This window comes from Sphaeramia orbicularis, chromosome 6 (assembly GCF_902148855.1).
Source record: "Sphaeramia orbicularis chromosome 6, fSphaOr1.1, whole genome shotgun sequence".
NCBI classification, from domain to species: domain Eukaryota; kingdom Metazoa; phylum Chordata; class Actinopteri; order Kurtiformes; family Apogonidae; genus Sphaeramia; species Sphaeramia orbicularis.
The window spans coordinates 32,062,627-32,088,952 of NC_043962.1; the positions used below are offsets into that span (position 1 = coordinate 32,062,627).

The 26,326-nt window shown below is 36.8% G+C and overlaps 1 protein-coding gene across 1 annotated transcript in view; it reads right to left on the reverse strand.

The window, feature by feature from the left end:
• Positions 1–26,326, reverse strand: part of cadps2 (Ca++-dependent secretion activator 2) — a 308,305-nt gene that overhangs the window by 220,054 nt on the left and 61,925 nt on the right. Inside the window, exon 2 of the mRNA XM_030137611.1 lies at positions 20,381–20,494. Within this exon, the coding sequence (XP_029993471.1) occupies positions 20,381–20,494 (114 nt within the window). The remainder of the gene's footprint in view (positions 1–20,380; positions 20,495–26,326) is intronic.

Below are 26,326 nucleotides of genomic sequence, written 5' to 3' on the forward strand. Positions count from 1 at the left end.
TGACTGACAGCATCACTGAACTCTATCCATGCTGCATATTTTGTGGTCTGTGGACTCCAGGGTCTATGCATGATGAATATACGCACAAAGAAATGCATATGCAATCCCTGTGAATGCAGACTCTGGTTGTATAAATATCTGTCTTGGTGACATTGTACACACACGTTCAGTACAACCCTATTTTCCATCTCAGCCATTAGCCACAAATAGATGCAGATACTCCCTTTATACACCATTTACACAAAAAGTCCTGCCTTCACCACAAATCATTAGACATGGCTATGAAAACAACAGCAACAATTCACCAACTGTGAAATTATAACATCCATTGGAGAAGTGGAAAACAGGAAAAAATATTTTTTATTTGGTGTGTCATTATTTGCTGAATATGAAAAGGTAAATGTCACTGCTGTTAGCTCAGACCGGAGGATCCAGCAGAGGTAGAAAAAAAAACATAAATATGAATAAAATTTTAAAAAGCACATGGTGAAGACAACCAGCGAACTACGCTTCATCCAAAAACTCTTTATGATGCCCTTCCATATGTAAAGCAATTAAACACAGCTACAGTTGTGTATAGCATCTGTACTGTTACTATCGATTACTTAAGTATTATCAAAGATGCAAAAACATAGCATAGATTACAAAGAATGTATAAATAAGAAAAACACATATCAAGAGTTTGCAGGTTAAACAACAACAAAGAACAGATAAAACTGATTTAAAATACACACACTATTATATGTATGTACTGATAGTTATCATACATCAGTACAAGATGTTGTTTGTTGGCTATATTCAATGTGTCATCTTTTTTTTCACAGCTGTCATTCAGCGTTACACTCAGCTCACTACCTGTTTGTATATGAAATGTATAAATAAGCCTACAGAGGATGAACTGTATGTTCATATATGTAAAGACAGACACTTCAAACGTTTACACAGTCCCCTGCAGCGAGCGTAAATCCACTTTCATGCTGCATTAATGGGCTTCCATGTGAAACTTGTATCAAAGCAAACAGAAACAGAACTCCCACTCTCACACCGAGGAACGCATGCATTTAACAGCCTGAGGACAGCAGGGAGAGATGCCTTCACTGCCGCTCTGTAATTCTATATACCAACAGACAGACGACTCATATGTCAATCCGATCAGGTCTGACTGATATTTATGTCAACTGCTCAGCTGTTTTCTTGCTGTTTTCTTCATCATGACCAAAAATCCACCTGTTGACGTGCCAGTTTCATCAAATTCCCTCTATTTTAGGCCTTTAGAGACATCTTGTCTTGCTCCTAAATTAAAAAGCACTATATGAATCATCTGCAAATACTTAGGTGTTTAAAAATTCTGACCTAAATGACACTCAATAGCCTGTTTTCCACCTCAGGAACTTTACCAGGAGCTTCAATTTTATGCAGGATTTTGAAAAACCTTGTGTGTTTCCACCCAAATAACCCATTAAAAAAAAAACCTTCCCTCAACCTCAAACTTTCCAAGAAAAAAGGTCCTAGTATAAGGTTAAGACTTTTCAGATTCCCTGGAATTCTTGAGGGGTGGGGCTGAGTGCTGAGGAACGCTGACTGGTGGAATGCACTTGGAGCATTCCACACTTACATTCACCTATAACGTGTAAGCCAGTATGTGGATGCAAACTTGTTTATTCCATTTCTACAGGCTTCATGTCATTTGTGTTAGCCATGCGTAAATTACAGAATGTGCCTTTAAGACACAACACACTGGACAGTTCAGTTACATACTATCACACTAACAACCCTAATAAAAAACATGTAATCAGGTACTAATCTAACCTGGATAGCTGTGGTTCAGGGTCTGGTTCTGGACTTGGTGGTGGCATCATATCTGAAACTCTCTCCCTTCTTGCTCTGCACCTCTACTGAGCCTCTCTCCAGCACCTGCATTTTTGTCTTTGGTCCATTTGACTCAAATCTGCCACTCTGCTTGTCTGCCCTGCACTTCTTCTTTTGTTCCATCTATCTCTGTCTTTTTGCACATGTTCTGCTCTCCTTACAAGGTCTGCATCTCGCTTTCCCTGTATTGCCGTTGCTTTTCTGCTGCTGACAGCTTCATCTTCATCTACCTACAACATATGACTCAATTTCCTTAAAGTGGAAAGTTATAGTACTGATGTTCCCTTTATAGTATATGAGTTGCAACCATAATAAATGTGAATATATGTGAGTATATTAAAAAAGTAGAATACCTCAAAATACTCAAATAGGATTAGGAGCATTTGACTATGTAAGTCACTGTCAAGTGTCTGTTATTATTAAACCATTAACAGAGTTGACATAACAGAGTTGACATTTTCTTCCATTTTTGACCTTAACTCCATGTGCTAGATGAAAATGAGATACCACATGGCATGTCTAAAAATAGAATTTTTTATAGATTTTATCACATCATTGGTTTTTAAAGGTTTCATGATTGATTCACCAAGATTTAACAATAACAGAGTTGACAAGTAATTAACCTACTATTGGTGTATCCTAAATATTTTGTACAAAATATTGGGAGAAGAAAAATGATATCTCTTACTGCCTTCAACATGTTTTCTGACATCACAATATGCAGGTATCATATTTTCATATGAATGCTTTGGAGATTTTTATGGATTTTTATAACAGAGATAACAGAGTTGACCAGAACGTATAGACAGACAAAAAACATATTTATTTAATACTGAAATTTCATATAATACAGAAAGTAGACATTCTGTGCAATTGATTGTATTGATGTTATTAGAGTGAGTCCAAAAAAATTAAAATTATATTAAATTATTTCATTGTCAAGTTCAGTGTATGAATCCTGAGCTGAAGACAGTCAATTGTGGATGGGGTGGGACTTCTTAGGCTAATATTTTCTGTATACACTTTGTCAAAAATTAACAAAAAGCATTATTATTTGTTAAAGTTTGATTCAATTAATAGTATTATTAAAAACTGATTGAATAAAGATCTGTCTTGGGAGAAAAAACAAAGGGTGTATCTGGGAGATGCGAAATGTACCCCCAGTTCTGAAATGACCCGCATAATCTGAGCACAATTTAAATCCCACGTCAAAACTTTACACAGAATTCTGCTGGTTAAGCTGAACGAACTGAACCCTTGTGCTGGCAGACTCTAAAGGACAACTATACATGGAATGGAGTAGAGATGCTAGCTTAGCCACAGCAATGCTAACAACCCATGATGCAGCGTAGTGAAGCCTCGACACTTTGGCTCTTCTTAATTCTCAAGTTGTTGCTCCTCAGGTCCTAGCCTCGACTCATCGCCCCTCTCAGGAGCAGCTACAACTTGAGAATTGAGAAGAGGGGATGGTGTCAAGCCTATAAAGCCCTGACATGCCTCCACTCATTGGATCCTCCTCAACTTGATTCCTCATCCCTTCCACCAGAGATGCGTGTGCAGGAGTCGACGACTGGACCCAATAAGAGTGGGATTTTACACATTTTCTTATCTAATACACACATTTGATCATGCGTTTGATCATATAATAGCAAAATAACTAATAAAACTTCAGGCTGAGGAAAACTAGGACTTTTAAAAGACCAGTTCCTGCCATGATTTGTATAATCCAGATGTGTCAGGCCTCTTTTACACAACACAGGTCCCTTTGTTGAAAAGACTTGTGCCAAGCCATCACATCATGGCTCCTTCGTCAGCCCCAACAGTTCCCGAGGGAATTGAGACACACTTCAAGATGATGCATCAAAACCAATTTCCAGGTCACAATCGAGCATCAAGGAGGTAAAAATAGAGAATTGAGAGGAGCCGTATGAGGGAAATGGTTTGCAGGGTTGGAATTTGTACAAATGTTAGGTGTGTGTGACAGGATGGATTAGGTTTTGTTTAATATTAAACCCAGCAACAGAGAGATCACCTAGTATTACCTTCTACACATTTACCTCATTACTCACTGATAAATGACTAAAAAGGAACTACACAGGAAAAGGATGTTGAAATATTATAACTAAAAGCTGGATGTGTACCTGCTGTGTAAGTATTTAAGCCGTCAAACAATCTGGAAGTTTGTGTTGGAGTGTGTTTTGTGCTGGGAGCTGGTCATTTGTTGAAATGAGCTAACTATTTCTAAGCTAGAGGCCATAACAGTCTGGAGGTCACTTTCTATGCAGATGGCTTGAATTATTTGTTTCTGAAAAATCCTAGCTCTCACTTCTCAGCCTCTCTTACTTCTTGCTAAAATCAACAGAACAGTCCAGTCTCTCCAAAAAAATACACAGTCCACCACACTTAACTTACTGAAGTTTACTAAAGCACATATTGAAGCTTTAACCTTATTTTTAAGAAGTAAGAAGCCTTCCTGTCTTATCTGCTCCTGCTTAAATTTTCGGATAGAATTTGGCTTCGAATATTTTCTGTTGGCTGTTTGTTTGAATATTTTGTTTTTTTCTATTTATTATGTGACTTGAGCCTTTTGACCGTAACATGTCGAAGTATTTGTTTAGGTGTACTTGAGGGAAAGTACTAAAATGCAGAAAACAGATGCTTGGAATTAGTGCTGCTGTGATTAGTTGATGTAATCGACCATGAAAATTAGTCGACAGCAATTTTTTTAGTCAACACGTCGTTTTACTATTGATCGCGTATTTATTTTTGGTCTCCCTCCCGTCTCAAACACAGCAGGAACGGGATCTCCCTGCGACCACTGCCAGAGACAAGCCACGGGTATGGCCGTGGCTTCATGCCACGGGTATGCTGCGATGCCACTGATAGGCCAGGGGTATGCCGCGACGGCACGGGTATGCCGCGGTGCCTGGGCAATACATGGCTCCTACAGCCGTACCTCAGAGGGAGAGAGAGGGAAAAAACCCTGTCTTCTAAGCATCTTAAATTTCATTTCACCTACATTAATTGTGAATGTGTTTCTCCAGTTGTTTAATGCATATAGCTTTGGTAATGCTATAATGTGCTATAATATAATTTGGTATAGGTTTACTTTTCAATGACATTTTGTCCATAGTTCCTGTAGTAAGAAAACTATTTTAAATTTGATAATAACCATCAATAACATTGCCAAAAAAAAAAAAATATCGCCCAACACTTGTTAGAATCTAATTTCAGTAAGACTGAAAAAAACATACTGCCTGAGTAACCACAGCTAGAGCTTAACAAAAAGGCTAATTTCACAAAATATGTTGGGTTTTGCAATAACCCACTCTGTAATTCAATAATAATGATGAAAATATAATACTAATTGTAACTCAATAATCATAATGAAAATATAATATTACTTATAACTCAATTAGGACCTCTTAACCCAGGCTTGAGTCAAATAATACTGATCAGTGAAAAATCACAGGTATTGATCTGTTGTGCCTTTTGACCCCTGGGATGTCATTGACCTTTAACATGTTTGGACCTGCTGCCGTCCTCTCATCTCATTTTCACCACAGATGAAGGTGTAATTCCGTTCAGATGTGTGACCTCAGCAATAGCTCCTTCGTTAAATAAAGAAAAACCTCTGGGTTAGAGGTAGTTACAGTCTGAGCAGCTTCCTGCTGGGCTGCAGAAATGTCAAGCACCTGAACCACTAGTCTCCAACTGCTTTAAGCACTAAATGGCAGGTCACATGCCTGCAGCTGCAGCATACAGCATCCTCAATGCTGCTAAAAATGACAATATTTGACAGAATTGATGTGTTTTTCAGGACAGTATCACTGCTGGTGATAAAAGTTTAAGCACTATATTCTATAATGACGCACACAGGAGACTCGAGACAGTTTAGCCCCATAAATGTGATAAATTGGTACCTGCAGCAAAAGCTGTGAGATAAAACAATCTCAAAACAGGATGGCTTAGCAATAATAAGCTTTGGGCATTTTTACTATAAATGGATAAATCTAGTGGCCTATCACACACAGATGAAAATGCAACACCAGCAAAGCACTGCATGTGTAGACTTTCCCTCTGGTGTGCAATTCCCAGAAGGCTTTCCAACCAACTGGTAGTTTTCTATTACATCTATTTGGGCACAGACATTTAGCTGTGCTTTGAGTGTTTAATGAGTTTAGGTTTCATTCACAGGCATGTTCTGTGTCAGAATGTGACACAAACAGATAGGAACAATGTTTACTTTTATTGTCCCCAGAGGAAAATCCAGCACCTGCATTCAACCCATGTGAGTGGGTTATGGCTTACTCCAAGTATACCAGAAGCAGTTGGCTGCCATGGAAGGGATCGATTCCAGATCGAAATCAGTACCTGAATCAATGACACTGAAATGAACCTAACATGCACGTTTTAGAATAGGTGAGTGTGGAAAGGATGACCATGTACAATATGTGAAAGTTGACCTCTTTCCCTCATTGTTCCTTCAGTTACTGAAAACATCTGTGAGTACGGTGAGATATATGTAAGTGTCAGCCTGTGTAAATATCTTAGTTTTAGTAAATGACCCTCTTTTCATCAGGATTTAAGCATGTGTCAAATTTGAAAAGCACTGGATGAATAGCGATTAATAGTGAGAAATAGGATGGACAAATTATCTAGAATGAAATTTTTAAAAATTAGTAAAAAAAAAAAAATAATAAAACTTCAGCATCATTTTCCTACTGGTAAAGAACATGTATGTGGAATTTGAAAAGTATTGGGTGAATAGTGTCTGAGAAATAGGATGGACAAACATCTCGGCTGGACAGAGGGAAGGATGCAATTCCTGGTATACCTGACAGCTGTAATTACTCTGGGTGGGCGAGGGTCCAAAAAGAGCATTCAAGGCTGATTTCCTTCTTCCTCATAGCTACTGGTTTCTTATCACCAACCAACAAAGAAACTCACCATCATAAATTTAAGAAATATTTTAGGTAATCCAGTTAAACCTCCTTTTTGTATGAATTCAGAAGGCACAAAATAACAAAAGATGCTGAGCAGGAGCATACAGATTTCTGTAGTTTCATGCAAATCTGTCACACAAACATAAAAACACCAAACACAAAGCTTTAATCCTCCATCAGCCAACCAAGGTCCATGGACAAAAGTCTGTTTCCAACACTTTAATAAATTACCTTGAATTAGAGGCCTCATTTACATCAAGTATTAAAATGTGATCTATATCTCGATACAGATAATCAATTATTAAATCTGATCCATGAATCTGAGGTTTATATGTGGTACTAAAACTGACTCATTATCTATTCTGCCTATATTGTGCCCAAATCTCAATTATTTTTCTTTAAAAACTGGCTACCTGTCCGTTGCAAAGAGACTTTTTTTTATTAAACTCATCCATCATCCACCATCCACCATCATCCACCATCAACCATTGTAAAAGTTGATATTCCGTGTCACTGTTCTTCATATGTCTTGTATAAGAGAAAAACATCTTCCTATAACAACCTTAAAGAGAATGTTTAGCTTTGCTTCACACACTTGTCAAACTTTGCCAACACACAATGAAAAATGGTCAGATTTTAACAGGCTTAGTGTGTCATTATGCTGCCAAGCCATACAGCTTATTTATGAACAAGATGCTAATTTGAGAACAAACAGCACAGCAGCAATAGTGTCGTAGACTGCAGCTTAGATGTGTTAATTAATGAGTGTGATGGATAGAGGGGACAGGAGGACTGCACCAGTAACACTTTGAGTGGAGAGGTTTTACCGTGGAGTTGTGTTGAACTGACAGAATGACAGACACCGTCATCCTCAGGAGGCAAAAATAACCAGCAGGAAAAAAAACAGCAAATCAGAAATCTAGAAGTACCCCCGTGCAGCTAAATGCCTCCAACAGCCAGTGAAGCCGGAAGTTACATCAACTAAGTTTAGACTACTAAGTATTTTTTAATTGCAAGTTTGTCCACCTTTGCTCTCAAAAAAAAAAAAAGTCCATAACAGTATGCATTGTCATGAGTGTTATACCTAAAATCCACAAAAGTTAAGTTAAGCCCCATTTTCACAGAACTAAGATTACATGTGAACCCCTAGTACTTGGTTATAATTACCTAGGTATTTGTAAAAACTAAAAATTCCATTGCAAATTACCCACCCCATTTTGGTAACGCAGATTTTACAATCATATTAATCCAATACAAATCAGTATCTGTGATTTACAACATTTTTTTTTGTTTGTTTTATTTATTCAAGTCATTTCCCAGTCAAGGACTATGGAGGCTAAATCGTTCATTATAAATGAAAATTTCAAAAGTGTTTTGGGTATAAAACCAGGACGATCGTGTTATAATATAACACATGTATTCAGTGAAAGAAAACAATTCAATCCCTCACAAAAGTGACATCTCAAAAGATGACGTGGATGACATGCAAGGCAGCAACAGTATGGAATATTTTTCCATCTTTTTCACACTTGCGTATTAGTGAGACAAAATGGATAAGAGTGTACACAACCTGCCTGACCGATTTGCCATATATTACATTTGCATTACATGTTGCAAGTTTCATCGAAGAAAACTCTGCAACCAAAAAGAACAAAATCAATAAAGGGTACAAATTTTTCCACAAGGAATTTGTCATTTGCCATAAATATCAAGGTAAGTAGAGAGCGATCAGGCTGTTACTGAACCACTGGCTAGAATGACAAGTCATTAGCATGTTTACTTTGACATAATTTATGTCTAATGTACAGTCAGCCCTATTAAAGCATCATAGTCTGCTTTGAATGACGCTGTCCCACGAGAAAAGGCTAGGAACAGCCCCAGGTTTCAGGCTGCGAACATCGGTTCCCAGTACGTAATCTGCAGACATACAGTACGTAATACACTTCTTAATCACAAACTTTGGTCCCTCATCCTGCCGGATTGCCTGACTCCATTTCCGCCTAACCTCACTGTCCACAGGAAAAGAATGAAAAGACAGATACGGCTGCTTTTGGGCATAACAAGAGCAACCTGGGACACTACATAACACCTCTTGTTCTTCACACCATAGTTGCCCTGATAGATGAGGAAGTAGAATTCTGCTAGAATTGCGTATTTCCGGTCAAAAATACAGAAGTTGTGCAAAAGGTCTATGAGAGGTGAGCTTGTCCACATCCTGTGTAAGTGTGCTGCACAAAATAAACATAGGGGTTAATTTGCGAATGTGTTGACAAGATGTTCGCAGGTTATACTTGTGTTGCGGATTATAGAGGACTATGGTCAAACTCAAGATAAAGTGGTGATACAAAACAAATACGGGCAAGATGTAGACGCTGGGTGGAAAAGTGATTATAACTAAAAAAAACAAAAACAAAAAAAGACATTGCGAGCCAAACCCTGTCTGTATGGGAACACCGCAAACAGACGCTCTGAGTTTAATAAAATGATCCGTCTCCAGTGATCTAATACAAGCAAGAAAATTCAACACGAAGAAAAAGTCAGGCGTGGACATGTGGACGAGGGTTGGACAGTGACATCCACCACCACGAATAATCCTGTGCAGTGGCTTTGCCTAAAACTGCTGGCAACAATATGAGGTACATTAATGCAGCTGTGATTTGTCAAACTCCTCACCGCAGATTGAACTATGAATTTTGCTGGTTTCTCTCAGACACTTTAAAAAAAAGACTGAGGTTACCACGGCAACTTAAGATATTCCCCCAGTTCCCTAAACTTCGATGAGGCGATGAAGTGGTACCATCATTATATTCATGAAAAGAGGGAAAGAAGTATGGAGTGTAGGAACAGTAATCAGGCAAAACCGTGTTCTCCATTACAGGTCTGATGTTTCATAATTGCAGTAACATCCATTTGATGTACTTTCTGAAGAGCATTTCTTTATGTCTGTATATTGATTGCCATGATTTTGTTGTGAACTAAAGAGAGACCAGACCACAACATTCAAACTCTGCAACACAGCTTGGAAAAGATAAGTGCACACATATAGTAACTACACATTAACATATGTTCATATCTGTGTGTATGAAATGAAACATTGACAGGCGTTAATGATCTCTGTTTCCGGGTTTAGTAACAGATCTGGAGTAATGTGGGATGAAAAATAATGTGTTGACACTGACTATTACTTTTCAATTTGCATACTGAGGGATTGTGCATACATATCTTAGTAAAGCTATAGTGTAAACAGTATTTTATATGTGAAAGTTTATCAGAGGAGATCCGGGGGAGTCTGAATAAGCCTCAAGTGGCTGATGAAATGAATAATCACCCTGTCATCTTAATTTACAGGGGCTATGATTAAGTTTGTCAGTAGAGAAGATGCTTTATCATCAGCCTGTACGAGCATAGACAGGTTATGTGGCCCATGGTTTACGTGGCTCATGAGAGAAAGAGGAAATGTCAATATTTTCATTCAGAGTTAAATATTTACCTTTAATAATCGGGCGTGAAAACCGTAGATCTTGTATTATTTTTCTGCATGATGGTACACGTTGTACTGTAACAGTAACAGGTAGATTAACGTAAAAGGGTGTAAAAAGTGTAAAAGGAGGTCAGTGTTTTTATATTGGTGAAATACAAATTATCATTGAATTAACATATCGTTAGCCTCATAGCATAACAGCCTATGTCAGTGGTTCCCAAAGTGGGGTATGCAGACCCCCAGGGGTACTTGGAAGAAGTAAGGGTACATGAAATTTTTTTGGAAAAATACATTAAATAAGTCATCATGTACTGAATACAAAATAAATAATGAGAATTAATGCTGACATATAAAACACAATACATACATTCATATAATAGTTTTACTGTCAATCATCTTGTTTAAGCTTTGGTAACTTTAAAAAAATAAAACATTTCTATTTTATATTATTCAAAATGAGTTTGAGTAGCTAAGTAGGCTAATTATTTTTTGTTGATGAAAGGTTCATTTATTAATTAATGACCAATTTATTTATTTTTCTTATCAATGAAAGGGGGCACTTTTCAGTTTATATTTTGCATGCAAAATGTACTTTAAAAAAGTGTTATTTTTGATATATTACAGTTAAATATATGTTGTTTATTTACAAAGTTTTGACACCTTTGGCACAGGAACAAACTTTGCCTAATTTATTTCAGTCAAAAGTGCTGAAGTGAGAGTTGGGGGTACTTGGCTAAAAAAAAAAGTACATTTCAGGGGGTACTCCACTGAAAAAGTTTGACAACCACTGGCCTGAGTCATATTTTTGGCAAAATTGTAATATCTGCATAAAATGAAGCAGCAGTGTTAGGAGAGTAAAGTTAAGCTGATTTCACAATTTGGCCAAAAATATGACTCAGGCAATTATGCTATGAGGCTAATGATTTGTGATTGCAGCGAAAAATCTAAAATGTAATTTAACTTGGGTATTACTTTTACAGAAAAGAATGTGGTTGAATAAGTTCACCTCTGTTGACATCAATTGTTATCACATCATCATTTTTTATCCTATTAAACTCTTGAATATCATTATGAACTCTCAGGTTATTGCCAAAAACATGTTGTCTGAAGTCTTTTACCCCTAACCAACAAAATCTAAGTAGTTGAGCGCAATGTTTGTGTCAGATATGAAGAAATGCCCTATCATATTAACCAGATGAGGACAGGAATGAACAAGACTAAACATAATGCTTTTGGCTGTGGTGGTGCAGTGGTTAGCATTATCTTCTGGGGTTAGTTCCAGCGCCAACTGTCATGGGCCGTTCTGTGAGGAGTTTGCATGGTTCCTCCAAAACACATACAACTTAATAGGTTAATTTGTCAATCAAAATCGTAGGTGTGGATGATTTTTTTTTATCTTTATATGTTAGCCCTGGCGGCGACATGGTGGTGCAGAGGATAGCACTCGTGAAGGTCCTGGGTTCGATTCCAACACCAGTCGATGGGTGGAGTTTGCATGTTGTCCCTGTGTCTGTGTGGGTTCTCTCCGGGTACTCCAGCTTCCTCCCACCATCCAAAGACATGCACTGATAGGTTAACTGGTTAATCTAAATTGCACATAGGTGTGAATGGGAGAGTGATTGGTTGTTTGTCTCTGTGTCAGCTCTGCGATGAACTGGCAACTCATCCAGGGTGTACCCCGCCTTCACCCATAAGGAGCTGGGATAGGCTCCAGCGACCCTAGTGAGGATAAACCAGGTTCAGATGATGGATGAATGAATGAATGAATGAATGTTAGCTCTGTGATGAACTGGTGACGCATCCATGGTGTTCCCCACCCATAGGTAGCCAGCAAGGTTATAATAGTTTTGGATTTTTCATTATAGTTTAGTTTCATTTAGTTCTGACTTTTTTCTCTAATTCAGTTAGTTTTAATTTGTTTTTAGAGCAGGTTTGCTAGTTTTTATTAGTTTTCGTTATTTTCTAAATACTTAGTTTTAGTTTAGTTTTAGTTTCTTTATATCTTTTCTCTTCTTCTCCGTCGTATTCAAATAAATCCCAGACAGGACTCTGCTGCTTTCTCCCAACTTTAGTCTCCATGTTTCCAGGTAGAGTCGGGACGAGAAGACGACTAAACGACAAGTGACAAGAAGTGACGGATCATTAAATATCATGTGGTGCCACCAGCTAAAATTGCTTGGGGGAAATAAATCAATTTTATATCAATTCGACATTGACGAAAACAAAGGGAATTTAATCCAGAATTTTTATACGTTTTAGTTTTGTAAACACAAAATACAGTTTCAGTTAGTTATCTTTTTTTTCTTTTAATTATAGTTTGTATTTATTTCAGTTAACAAAATGTTTTTACAATCCTAGTTTTCGTCATTTCGTTAGTTTTCGTTAACAATAATAACCTTGGTTGTCAGGATAGTGTCCAGCACCCATGCAACATTCACGAGGACCAAGCGGTTCAGAAAATGGGTGCATGGACAACTATGGCTACCACGGATGCTGCAGAACATGCGATAAAACAGCTTTGGGACATATTTGAGGAAAGTGTCTGTTCTTCAGCAGCCTGTTGCAGCAGATAATTGCCATGCTGATCATAAACACAACACTAAACACCACTTTGAAACTAGTATTAGTTGGCTTTAATCAGCTGCGGCGTCTTTAGTGCACAACTAATATGTCTCTCTTGAGAGAATGACAGACATTACGTCTTCTGAGGAGAAGCTGCAGCAGCAGTAGAGGAGTTCAACAGCTCCACTGAGAGGCTTTAATATGTTACAGTAATGATGCATTAATGTGATGAGGAGAATCAGTGTGAAACCTGTGAAATCTTCTTGACTCTCCATCTGTCTCACTTCCTGTTGGGATTCCCATCTCTGCTGATGATTCAGGCCCTTCTGCATAAACTCCTCCTCTGTGCCTGCTGAAAGCCTTTAAACTGATGATTCTGGATCAAGCACAGTTGGATGGTATGTCAGGAAAAGAAGGAATTCAACCAATTTTGATTTTCACATTTGGCTACTCAATACCAAGATTCAACTGTGCTTGGTTTTTTTCATAGTTTATCTGGTAATTATAAAATTGGTACACATCTCAGAGGTGATTCTGACCACAGAAATGAGGGACACATTTTCCTGCATTTATGATTAAGTACAAGACTGCAATATGATGAATACAGTCTAGACACTAATGACTACAGGCAACTTACTGCTGATTAACAAACAAGTAAAGCTATAGGTGCACCCCTTCCTTCTGTAGCTCTCTGCTCTCAGTCCTTATCACAAGCTGGAAGATCTGACATGGTTTCATGTTGTTACGGAAAACTGTAGCCACTTTATCTATAAGTTGTAGAGGCTGCCATAGACAAAAACTTAACAGTGGCAGGTAATTACAGCTGTTAATCATGTATATAATCCCTCTACCTGTCTGAAGATGCTTGTGTTTGGACAAAATCAAGACACCATGGGATAGATTTTCTACAGGCTATAGGCAGGGAGTAGAAGCAGAAGTCTCATGTCCTCTCTGACCACTTGGATTATAATGTGCTGAAATGTCATTTTAAATCCACTACTGCAGCTTTAGCTTGGTTAAGTTAATACATCTGCAGGATTCTAGCGATCAGATCCACAGGAGGCTTCTTTCCATAGCCTTAGGACACCTGTTCCACCTTCTGGCAGGTGTAGCACCATCAGGGCAGGGTTCATGACACCTGAGGTGAGACTCTGCTTGGGCTCGCCTCCCTGCCTCACCTTGTAAATGAAAAAAATAATATGTTCAGCATGCCTTCTTTCTAGACGCACACCAGCCATGCTAGAAATAAATTTATGATGCCCCATGTGCATTTTTGAAAGCCTGTTTTCATTTTCTTATTGTATTAAACAAGACGAAGAAAATAAATGAATATTTGGCATGAAGAATCTAAGCTGACTGAAGGATCTCTCGCTGAATAGTGACAATCATTAACATTCTGATTTTTTGTCATCCATTACAGGCATGTTTCCTTCAGTATGAGGATATTTTGTGTCTGATCTGAGCAGTCTTCTTTGATATTTCAGCTTCTCTGCAGTGACTCAAATGCTCTATACCAGAGGTTTTGTGAGATTCTCTCGTCTAACACTCTATTAAGAGGCGAGCTGCGAGTGGCCGATACGATCTTCATCTCATGAGGACTGATCGACACTTTGGCAGATGAGAGGAGATAGACAGAAGCAGCACACAACAGAAGGACTTGGAGTAAAAATGGAAGAAAGGCTGAGGAAATTCATTGCAATTTTTGCTTCAGCTGTCCTCTGATGAGTGAAGAAAGACAGTAACAAGAGTCGACAGAGGACAGGTTATATCTGGAGGCGGAGGACAAGTTTCTGTTCAAATACTGAGTTTAATGCTTTGAACCCTGAGCAGTATTTCATTTTTTTCTTCTCCACATTTCTAGGATTTTATTACTAATATGGTACATGGTTCTCAAAATTCTTTTCAGGAATTCCATTATTTTATATTAAAAACAGGGAAAGGACTGATACAATTTTACTGATACTAATGTCTCCATCTTTTTATAGTCACACATAGTTTTATATGCATATTTATTCTATATTCTATATTCTATAGTTTTTATATGCATATTTATTCTATAGTTTTTATATGCATATTTATTCTATAGTTTTAATATGCATATTTATTCTATCACCTATATTCTATAGTTTTTATATGTATATTTATTCTATCACCTATATTCTATAGTTTTTATATGCATATTTATTCTATCTTTTATATATTTTCCTGTTGATTATATCTGGCTTGTTTTTAAAAATAAGTCAACATTTTGGATGATGCATACAATGGTAAAGAGTCGTCCACATGTTACCATGGCAGCCTGTCCATGTGTTACCACATTCTCGTGTCAATAAAACAGAGACTTTTCAATATTTTTCTCCAAAACTTATTTTCAGCATAGTTGAACATAATATCTAAAAGGTTTTGTCCTACTTGATATCAATTTCTGTCGAGAACCGCATGTTTTGAATGTTTGCGTGAAGCTTAAAAAATTGATATCCATTTAATGATGTAAGCCGTTGGATGGCCCAGAACTTCCTTCAACTAAACAGCTCCAAATCAGAAGTCATACTGTTCGGTCCACTAAATTCCACCATTGCAATAAAAAATAGCCTCGGTCCCCTCTCTTCAAACATTACTCCCACCGCAAGAAATCTCGGGGTAATATTTGATCCAGACCTCTCCTTCCAAGTACACATAAATAAAGTTATCCAATCCTGTTTTCTCCAGCTATGAACTATTTCCAAAATCAAACCAATAGTCCCACACCACGACCTGGAAACAATCATCCACTCATTCATTTTCACCCGACTTGACTACTATAATTCACTTCTGTCCGGCATCAGCCAAAAATCACTGTCTCGCCTCCAACTGGTCCAGAACACAGCAGCTAGGCTTCTCGCTGGTTTTAGCAGACAACATCATATCACTCCTATCCTTGCATCCCTCCACTGGCTCCCAGTATGTTTTAGAATTGATTTTAAGATTTTACTGATCACTTTTAAAGCTCGAATGGGCCTGGCCCCAAGTTATATAGAAGAAATGCTAGTTAACAACGAGCCAGCACACAGCCTTAGATCCTCGGGCAGAGGGCTCCTGGCTGTTCCAAAGTCGAGGCTTAAATCAAAAGGTGACCGGGCATTTTCCATCAGGGCCCCTCGACTTTGGAACGGCCTGCCCGAGGAGATAAGGCTTGCGGAATCAGTAACATCTTTTAAATCACTTCTTAAAACACATTTTTATAGACTTGCTTTTATGTGATGTCTGTCCCCTTTTTAACCTTAATTTTTAATTTTAATTTTTAAATTTGATCCTGTTTGATAATTAACTTGTTCATACATCTCTCTAATTGTGTTGCTTCTGTTTTAGTGTTTTTACTTGCTTCGTGTATCCTGCTGTTGTGCCCTCTGTCAAAGCGCTTTGTAAACTTTGTTTTTAAAGGTGCTATACAAATAAAGTTATTATTATTATTATTTCCAGTCCACATGTTACCGAGCAGTAATTTGACATTTTTCACCTAAGAATTTTATCTCCCCAAATTTTGCTATACATAATGTTAAAGTGCTTATAAATACCTACTCAAATATGTATAGTTCATGCATATAAGTTACTCTGCTTACATGACAGACTGATGAACATGAAATGTGTCCATGTGTTACCGCTTGATCGCACCCTGTAATGTTAGCAGCGGGCTACAAGTTGATATCAAAATGTATTTGGATCATTAGCAACATGGTTCAGTGAGACTCTGATTACCACAATATTTTCAGTTAATTATTAGACTGCGTCTGAGTATGATAGACTATAGGGGCCCACCACAGTCTAATCATGAATCAGAAACACTAGTGTCACCAGATCCAACGTATCACCATATGACAGATGTGTTTCTTCTTTTTTCTGCAAATACTCACCCTAAAATCCTCTTACATCGGGACCTTTAAAATGTAGCCTTTTGTAATTATATATCACTTTAGGTTGTTATTGTGATTACAACTGTGATTCAGTTAATTGTGTGGCTCTAATCAGTTCCATTATTGACACTTCTGTTTTTGTTTTTGTTTTTTTTTACTTAAAAATGACATATACAAAGTTACCAAGCAGAAGTTTAATTTGTTTGATGAAGTTTGATCAAATTTAATTTTGCTGAGACACAGTATCGTTATATGATCCGAGCTACAGTTAAAGTTATAAATACTGTAGCTCACTGGCATTTGTGAAGTGTTTAAAATTAACATGACTAAAAATAAAAGACTAAACGGAAAAAGCTGTGTTCCAGTCTGCTTTTTGGATTTCTTCTGTGTAATGGTAAGCGTCTCCTTTCAAGGTTTTTTAACACCAGTGGATGCAAACTTTTTGAGAGCACAGTGTGAATATTTACGATAATATCAGACGCTGTGTGGTAAAGTAAGGGTGGGGTCAGAGGGGCTAAAAGCAAAAAAAAAATGAAAACAACCTTCACAAAACCTCCTTCAGAACAGAGAAATACCCACTGGATCGATTCTCTAATCTATTTGTGGCCAACACCAGCAATATTTTTAATTACTCAGTGCCATAAGATCTTAACAGCCACTCTGTCATCAGACGTGTGGAGGTGGATGAAGGCTGGAAAGCCTCACCTCTTATAGGTCCAAACAAAAGAGAATATTGTTCTGTGGAAATTACAAATTCTTTACCAGTGGAGCCTTTAGTAATTGAGCAGAAACCATCAGAGAAGCTGGCAGAAATATTTCCATCACATCAATAATTCCCTTTCTCAATATATTAAACTGACACTGCACTTGAACCCTGCCATTTTCCATAGGATCGCAAATGAATTTGTCAAAACTATATATATATATATATATATATATATATATATATATATATATATATATATATATATATATGAAAACAATACAACCAGAGATGGATCTGTAAATTAGTCTGGTCTATACTGTCTGATAGTGGTAGACAGCTCATAGGCTACACAGCAGGAGTCTGGGGCAGAAACATGCTCATAATAATAAAGATAACACCAAAATGGCTTTGATTTTTACACTTTGTTGGAGGGCCTGGCCAAGCCAAAGTGAACTTCAGGGTTAATTTATTTTTTCTCTAAAACAATATTTTTGATTACTCAGCATGAGAGACATATATCTCTAATTTCTAAAACTGTATTTATTTAATTTGTACCTGAATTACAACCGGATATATCAGAAAATATATGAGAATACAGTGTAAACTAAGAGCAGTTATAAATGAATGTATTCAGCATAAATTCTGAATGTAAATAACAATGTGTAAATAAATATGTTCTAAATATATGCCTGTGTTTGATCTTATATTTCATAATAATCAAATACTATAATGATTTTGAATGGTATTTATTATAAAAAAAAAAAAAAAAACAGCAGAAAGATGTGTATTAACTATAGTAATGAAACATATGTGGTCAAAGACTGATCAATTTATCTTAATCAAATCTTTGATTATTCTGGTGCATCACACTGAACAAACACCTCATTATGTTACCATGAATTAATGCCTTTTAAAACTAAAATAAAAATGATATCAGTTTCATTTCTGGATATAATGTACTCTCATATATTAAGAAAAGTGTGGTATGCTAAATATTTGCACTTTCCTTGAGGAACAGCACTTTTTGGTATTTTTTCCAAACCTTGAATAACTGCTGTATATTCTTCCTCACTCTGTTACTTTGTCAATGATGATAAATTCATGTTTTTATTAAATATTTGGTTATTATTCCTTAATGGTATGTTAAAGTACTTGCTTAGACCTACAATTTGAACTATTATGGTTGCTGCTAAATTATGTTTTAAAAACAGATATGGAATGATTAGTATTGCTGCACAGTGTTTTCTCACTCTGTTACTCGCTTGGCCAGGCCATGGAATGAAGTTACCGTACTTAGAGATATGGAAGAACCTGCCTCTTTCGTCTTGGTTTACCTCACAACAATGATCAGCAGTCTAACTTCAGAAATGATAACACGGCAAAGAGCAATTCATGTAGGAAGCTAATTATGTGTAAGTCACTGTTTGTTTTGACTGCAAAACTGACCTGTAAATGAGCTGTGTGTTGATGGTGTGATGCGCTACAGAGAGGGTAAATGTCAAGAAAAAAAAATCAGAACCTGTTGATAAATACTGCTTATGTAATCACTTGTGTCAATGCTTATGATACATTCACTTGGACTCGAGGATGATTGTGTTGACCAAAGGTCGCTGCAACCTTTTGTCATTACTAAATAATTCATTTCTCTGTTATTAAATATTCTGTTTCTAATAAAGGGCAAATAATTATATAAAGACAGTGGAATTGAAACACAAAATGGAAAAATAACATATAATATCCAACCATACTAGGATTTCTACTTTTAATATTTACAAATAAGTCATGAGAAATGCTAAAAAACAACTGTCAGCATCAAAGAAAGTGACATAGAAGCAATGTTGTCATTTTCACTTCTGGACACAGCTCTAAAATAGAAGAATGGGGTTTGGTGCTGAAATCACAGCGTTTCTTCTACATGGGTGAGTTTGATTATGAAGCTTAAGAAGGTATAATGTTATTATGTGATATTATTATCTCAACTAAATTTGCCGTTTACTGATCTATGGTTCAGACTAAACTGTGACAGTTCTGACCTTGTTTGGATGATTCCAAACAGATCTTGAGTGCAACTACTAACAACATAAACTACAGAAAACAGGTGATTTGTGGTTTTACTGTGGCTGTTTTCTGTCTAAAACAGAGCTAAGCTAACAGAGCTATCATGTAAACTATCAGCTTATGCAGCATGTGAAAATTAGAAGACACAGTATTATCGTGATCGACTGTCAAAATAACCAGCTATAAGTTTTAGTCTGAGGAAGAAAACACTATACTTTATTCAGTGAGTGATACATTCTGTAGATATGTATTTAATTCACTGGTGGTTTACGTAGCCCTGGGTGTGACTTCTACCTGCTGTAGATAGTTTGAAATGTTATATAGCCTTGTATAGCAGCTTTAAGTTTTACACAAAGAAACTTGCTGAAATTGAGAGTGCTGGTATGTATTTCTGTTTTATCCTTAAAAACCTTTAAAGAAAAACCTTTGCTTTAACAAGGTCTGGCTGAAACTAATGAAGTGGATGTACCAAAAACAAAAAAGGTGGATTTCATTTTGATCTCCAGTCTTGATTCTACAGACTCCCCCAGGTTTGTTATAATATTACTTAACAAGTGGTGGCAGGCCCAACAAACCCCACCCCTCACATGTATTTCACCCATTATAAGTAAATGGGAAGATTAAAAAAAAAAAAAACAATCATAAAAAATTTGAACTTGGACCTACTTTTCCCAGAATCTAATGGCATTTATTCTGGGTCACTGGCAATCTATAAACCCAGTTTGGTATGAATTCAACCAATAGTTTTGCTGCTAAAGTGTTAACAATTGAACAAAGAAACAAACAAATGAACCAAAAACAATACCCCTTGCCTCCGCTTCAGGGGCGGGGTAATTATTTTCATTATTTAATAAGTAGGTTGACTTACCTCGTAGTAGCTCCTCACAGCATTACAGAAAGCTTCATCAGCCACGATCTGTGTCTCTCCATTGAGAAAGGCCAGAAAACGGTCCTTGACTGCCTGCAGCTGCTGCTTATTCACCTGCAAGAGAGGAAAGTAGTGTTACAGAGGAGATAAATGAAGTAACCTACATGATTTGGGTGGAGAGATGTTGGCAGTGTAATCAATTAGAAACAGATGGAGAGGAAGAGCAGAAGATGAGAGGCAGGCAGGATGGATGAGAGGGAGAACAAAAGTAGGAGATGAGACTCTTTGTTAAAGTATGACACCATCATTACTGACAAGACAAGAGCCTCATTATCTAACAAATGTCTTTCATTATGAAACCGAGGTCTCTAAAAACAAGAGTAAGAAGAATCTCTCTTATTACCATTGGAAACAAGAAGTTCAGACTCCATCAGAGACTGATAGAGATTCCTAAAGGAAAAACACTGAGATTTCAATCCATTAAAAACAAACTACATTCATTTTACTTTGACTGCAGAACATTTTCACAGCCATAAGGACTTTTTAAATGGATTTCATATTGATTTCCTTTTAAGAAAAAAAAAAACAAAAAACAGCCCTGACAAATATTAAATGTACTCCCAAAGTTTGCCATTTGTACTCTTGGATAGTTTGCCTCTGCTGCAACATTTATGAATAGAAGAAAAGTGAAATATTGTCCTTTCAGAATTCAAACAGTGACAGTAGAGTCCCATGATCAAATTTTCAAACAATTTCTCTCTGATTGCAACATATATTCTACAGTCTACAAAGATTTACAGTTATAGTCATATGTAGGTTTGGGACAAATCCACTGATCTAATCCATGACTCCAACAGCCTCGGTAAATGTCAGGAAATGTCAAATGCATCTAAAAGTGTGCATATTACCAACATTTTGACCGGTTGATGCCAGTAGATAAAAAGTAAAGCATAATCAAGTTAATATATGGATGTCCAAACTATATTCATGACAATCCATCTAACAGATATCTGTCTATGGGTGTCTGAGATACATAGTAGTAATGAGGGATAAATAATCTGTCAATTATCTTCTTATTCTAATGTGATGAAAACAGGGTTTATCAGTATAAACTAGCTGCAACTAATGATTATTCTGACAACTGATTATGCATGTTGTTACAATTTGCATAACAACTAGAAGGGCACATGGTAGAGCATATACCACCTGTAATTCAAACAATGACCCTACCTTGCAACAAATAAAACAGCAATGATAATAAGAAATGGTGTACCAATTTGGATGTACCATACTACAGTTGCAGAAAAAATTATTAGACCATCAAAAGTCATCAAAAACAACGGTTATGCGATCAAGTACTAACTCCCGTGTGTATCATGTGACTCTAACAGACAGAAAAGAAGCTTAAAAGCACTGTTTTTGGCAGTACAATGCCATAGTTATTGATGTACGAACTTAAGTGATTTTGGTTTTTATCAAGAAAACATGGAAAATGGGTAAATATCAGCTCTGAAATTAAACTCTTATGAGGTATTTTGTTGTTATCATTATATTTGTCCAAACCAATGTACCTTTAGTTGTACCAGGCATTAAAATGAACAAGAAATTGAAGAAAACAAGGGGTGGTCTAATATTTTTTTTCCACAACTGTGTATATACATAATTATATAATAACATTAGCTATGAGAAAAGATATAAAGCACTGCAGTGTATTTAACTGAAATCCCAATGATGTCTATTGACTTTTCTTACTTTCTTTACACAGTAAAAATCGTCTATTCTGTGTATACTGAGAACACCATAAAATGAAAGATTTAATTATACAGAAAATTAATGAGGAAAAAAACAAAAATACACCCAGCACTGAAAAAGTTAAAAATGTAAAAATGCACTTCCACACCAACCACAGATTATTCACACTTGTGGGATATATTTTATTCCATGTGCCAGAAAAAAAAAGTAAAATCACCATCATCATCATCACATTGACAAAAAAATGCAGATCATTGTGCTAGATCCATCCTCTGCTACTCAAGTCTTTAGTTTAGAGCAATGGTTCTCAAACTTTTTACAGTGGAGTACCCCGTATACTTTTTTAGCCAAGTACCCCCAACTCTTGCTTCAGCATTTTTATTTGAAAAAAGTAGGCAACATTTGTTCCTGTGCCAAAGGTGTCTTTTTATTTTCAAAACTTTGTAAACATATATTTAACTGTAAAATATCAAAAATAACACATTTTTAAAGTAAATTTTTTGTGCAAAATATAAACTGAAAAGTACCTTCTTTCACTGATTAGAAAAATAAATTAATTGGTCATTAATTAATAAATGAACCTTTCATCCACAAAAAATAATTACTTAGCTACTCAAATAAACTCATTTTGAATAATTTAAAATAGAAATGTTCTTAAAATGTTACCAAAGCTTAAACAAGATGAATGACAATAAAACTATTATATGAATGCATTTATTGTGGTTTATATTTCAGCATTAATTGTCATTATTACTTCTGCCAAGTGGAATGGTGGAGGTTATGTTTTCATTGGGGTTTGTCTGTCTGTTTGTCTGTTAGCAAATTAACTCAAAAAGTTATGGATGGATTTTCATGAAATTTTCAGGAAATGTTGATACTGGCACAAGGAACAAATGATTAAATTTTGGTGGTGATGCGGGGGGGGGCTTGGCGGAGGTCTGCGCTCTCTGAGTGCTTTTCTAGGTAATTTTGGTACATGATGACTTTTTTTTAATGTATTTTTCCCAAAAAATTTCAAGTACCCCCTGGGCTTCTTCCACGTACCCCTGGGGTCCACATACCCCCATTTGAGAAAGACTGGTTTAGGGAAATTACTTTCTGACGATAAGTTTTGAGATTCTCAGCACGGTATTCATCTCATAAATCTTCTTCATATTAGAGAAATTATTCCCATAAATGTCACTGGTCCTGTAATTTCTGCCCAGTGAATCACAGCTGACATATTGTGTTGTATACGAATTTTAAGTTTTCATGAGCGACTGAAGCTGTGGCTCATAAGCTGCATATGTATGAGGCGTCAGGGGGAAAATTAAACCATTATTCTTCAGCTTGTTGCAACACTGCCAGCAACAAATAGATTCAGGAAGTCAAAGTGCCAATTTCCAGTGACACAAAGTGAGCAGGGACTTATCTCCTGCCGACAGCTTTTTGTGTGGGCTTGCTCTACTGTTCTGAGCCTGAATGGTTCGCCTATAACAGCCACAGAAGGAGGTAAAGAAAACAGGAGGTTGTGACCATTCACATTCAAAATGACTCACCCATCTAACAGGTGGAAAATGTGCAGTTCATTCCAGATAAGGATGCTCCTGCTAAGGACTTCAAGAGAAAAAAACAATTTTGCTGCAGAACAGCAACCAATCTGAGGATGTATTACTGCTAAAACCAGACATTTGTTCTCACAGATTTGGGGGCGGAGTCCAATCTGTTTGCATTTCCCGTCCAATATTTATAAAACGTCCCAGAATAACTTCTTTTAAGACTCGCACTTTAACAGAACCTAAACTTTAATACTACAGTAGTAAGTCTACACAGCTGACGTTACTGATTCTCATCCACCATCAGAGGGTGGACATGGTTCTATATTACATCATTACTGTATGTCTGGGTGTTCGTATTAATATGCAAATGAACTGGTGAAGAGCTTTCCTGTCACAATCCAGGTTCTTTTGACTGGGGAAATTAAAGTGATCTTGCCTTCTACTGTTGGAAGTTAATTTAACAGCCAGAGATGTAAAAAGTACAAAACTATTTCACTCAAAAGTACTGCTACTGTTCAGAAACTGCACTTACAGGTAAAATTACTTGTGTGAGAATGCACTGCCCTGCCAATGAACAGTCACACATACAATCATTTGTTGGACCACCTTTAGGTTTGATTACAGAACTCTTTTGCCATAGTATCGTTTATGCCACTAGTGCTTAATTCAATACAATGTCACAATAAAGGTCACAACATTTATTTCCATCCTCAGTTGCATTAATGGGAGAGTCTGACACAGTCCCTTCCCACATAATCCAACAGATTCTTCATAGGGTCTGTGGAGGCCAATCCATGTGTGAAAATGCATCTCATACTCCTTGAACCACTCTTTCACAGACTGAGGCTTCTCGATCCTAGTATTGTCGTCTTCGAACATGCCTCTGTCATTAGCACCTAAAAAATCTACTCATACTCAAAACCCTGATCATTCAATATTTGGATTCAGCTGACCTCATTTTATGGACTCATAATGTTGAACGTCGACCACACCAGCTGAATCAACCCCAGATCATAACACTGCCCCCCGCAGGCTTGTACTGTGCGGGGCACTAGACATGATGGGTAATCACTTCATCCTCTCTTCCCACCCTGATGCGTCCCTCACTTTGGAACAGGGTCAATCTGGACACATCAGACCACATGACCTTTGTCCACTGAAACACAGTCCAATCTTTATGCTCTCTATTAAACTGATGGTTTAACAAATGAGAACCTACTCACTGCATCAGTCTGAGTTAAAGAACTGAAATAATCACTAATCACTGCAGTAATTATCTAACATCTATCTAACTATCTGAACTGTTTATTTAGTGAAATACAGTGGGTGATTTTTTTAGACAGGCAGTGAAGATTTTAATTACATTAGCTGTGTAATATCCAGATTACACTGCTTTGCCCTCATCCTGTCACTGACCTACAGTGGCAGTTTAAAACACCAAAGTCTTAGGCTACATTCACACTGCAGGCAAATGCGGCCTGAATCTGATTTTTCTGCCCATATGTGACCTGTATCCGATCTGTTAAATACAGTTTGAACAGCATAAATCTGACTCAGGCCACTTTCATATGTGGTCCTAAATCCGATACGTATCTGATATTTTGCAGTGCGACTTCAGTCTGAGTGGCCAGGTCGTATTTATCCAACCTTTACATCACTGAAATGCGACATCACAATTCTGCATCCCAGGAGGAGGAGTGGCGGGAAAACATATTAACACAGTATGTGCCTGCGTGGTCATGTATTACATCAGGACCTCTTTTGTGAAGGCGGGTCACTTCAGGGTCACATTCAGTTGATACTCAAAACTGATAGAAGTCACATTTAATGTGTAATATGAACGAGCACACAAAAAAATTGGATTTCACCAAAAAAAATCCAAATTGTGCATTAAGACCTGCTGTCTGAACGTAGCCTTAGAGCCAATGTTTATTTGGTCTATTCTGGTCTTTTTAGTTAAGGGGATATAAACTCTAGCCCACATTCAAACACAATAGGAGATGCACCTCAACGCTGGAGGCCACCTGTCATATAACTGATAAAAAGAGCAGTACAACTGGGATGAGCTGATGTAGAAACACTGCAGTGCAACATGGTGTACTGTGGAAGGCAACTTGATCCACAAATATAAACAGAACATTCTGTGATTATACGCTAAAGGGCCTGGCAAAGACAAAGTGAACATCTGGGTCAATATCTTTTTGTTTCTAAAACAGTATTTTTCATTATTCAGCATGAAAGACATATATCTCTAGTGTCTAAAGCTATGTTTATTTAATTTATACCTGAATTACAACTGAATATAAGAAAAATGTAAATTCTACGTAAATAGAATACAGTGTAAATTAAGCACAGTAAAGGCTGTAAATGAATGTATACAGCATAAATTCAGAATGTGAATAGCAATGTGTAAATAAATATGTTCCAAATATAAGCCTGTGTCTAATCTCATATTTCATAAAAATCTAATATTGTAATGATTTTGAATGTTATTTATTATTTACAAAAAAAAAAACAGCAGAAAGATGTGTATTAAATATAGTAATAATGAAACATATGTGGCCAAAGACTTCATCATCATCATCATCTTCTTCTATCATTTTATCAGCATCTTAATAAAAATAAAATCTTTGATTATTATTCTGGTGCATCACAC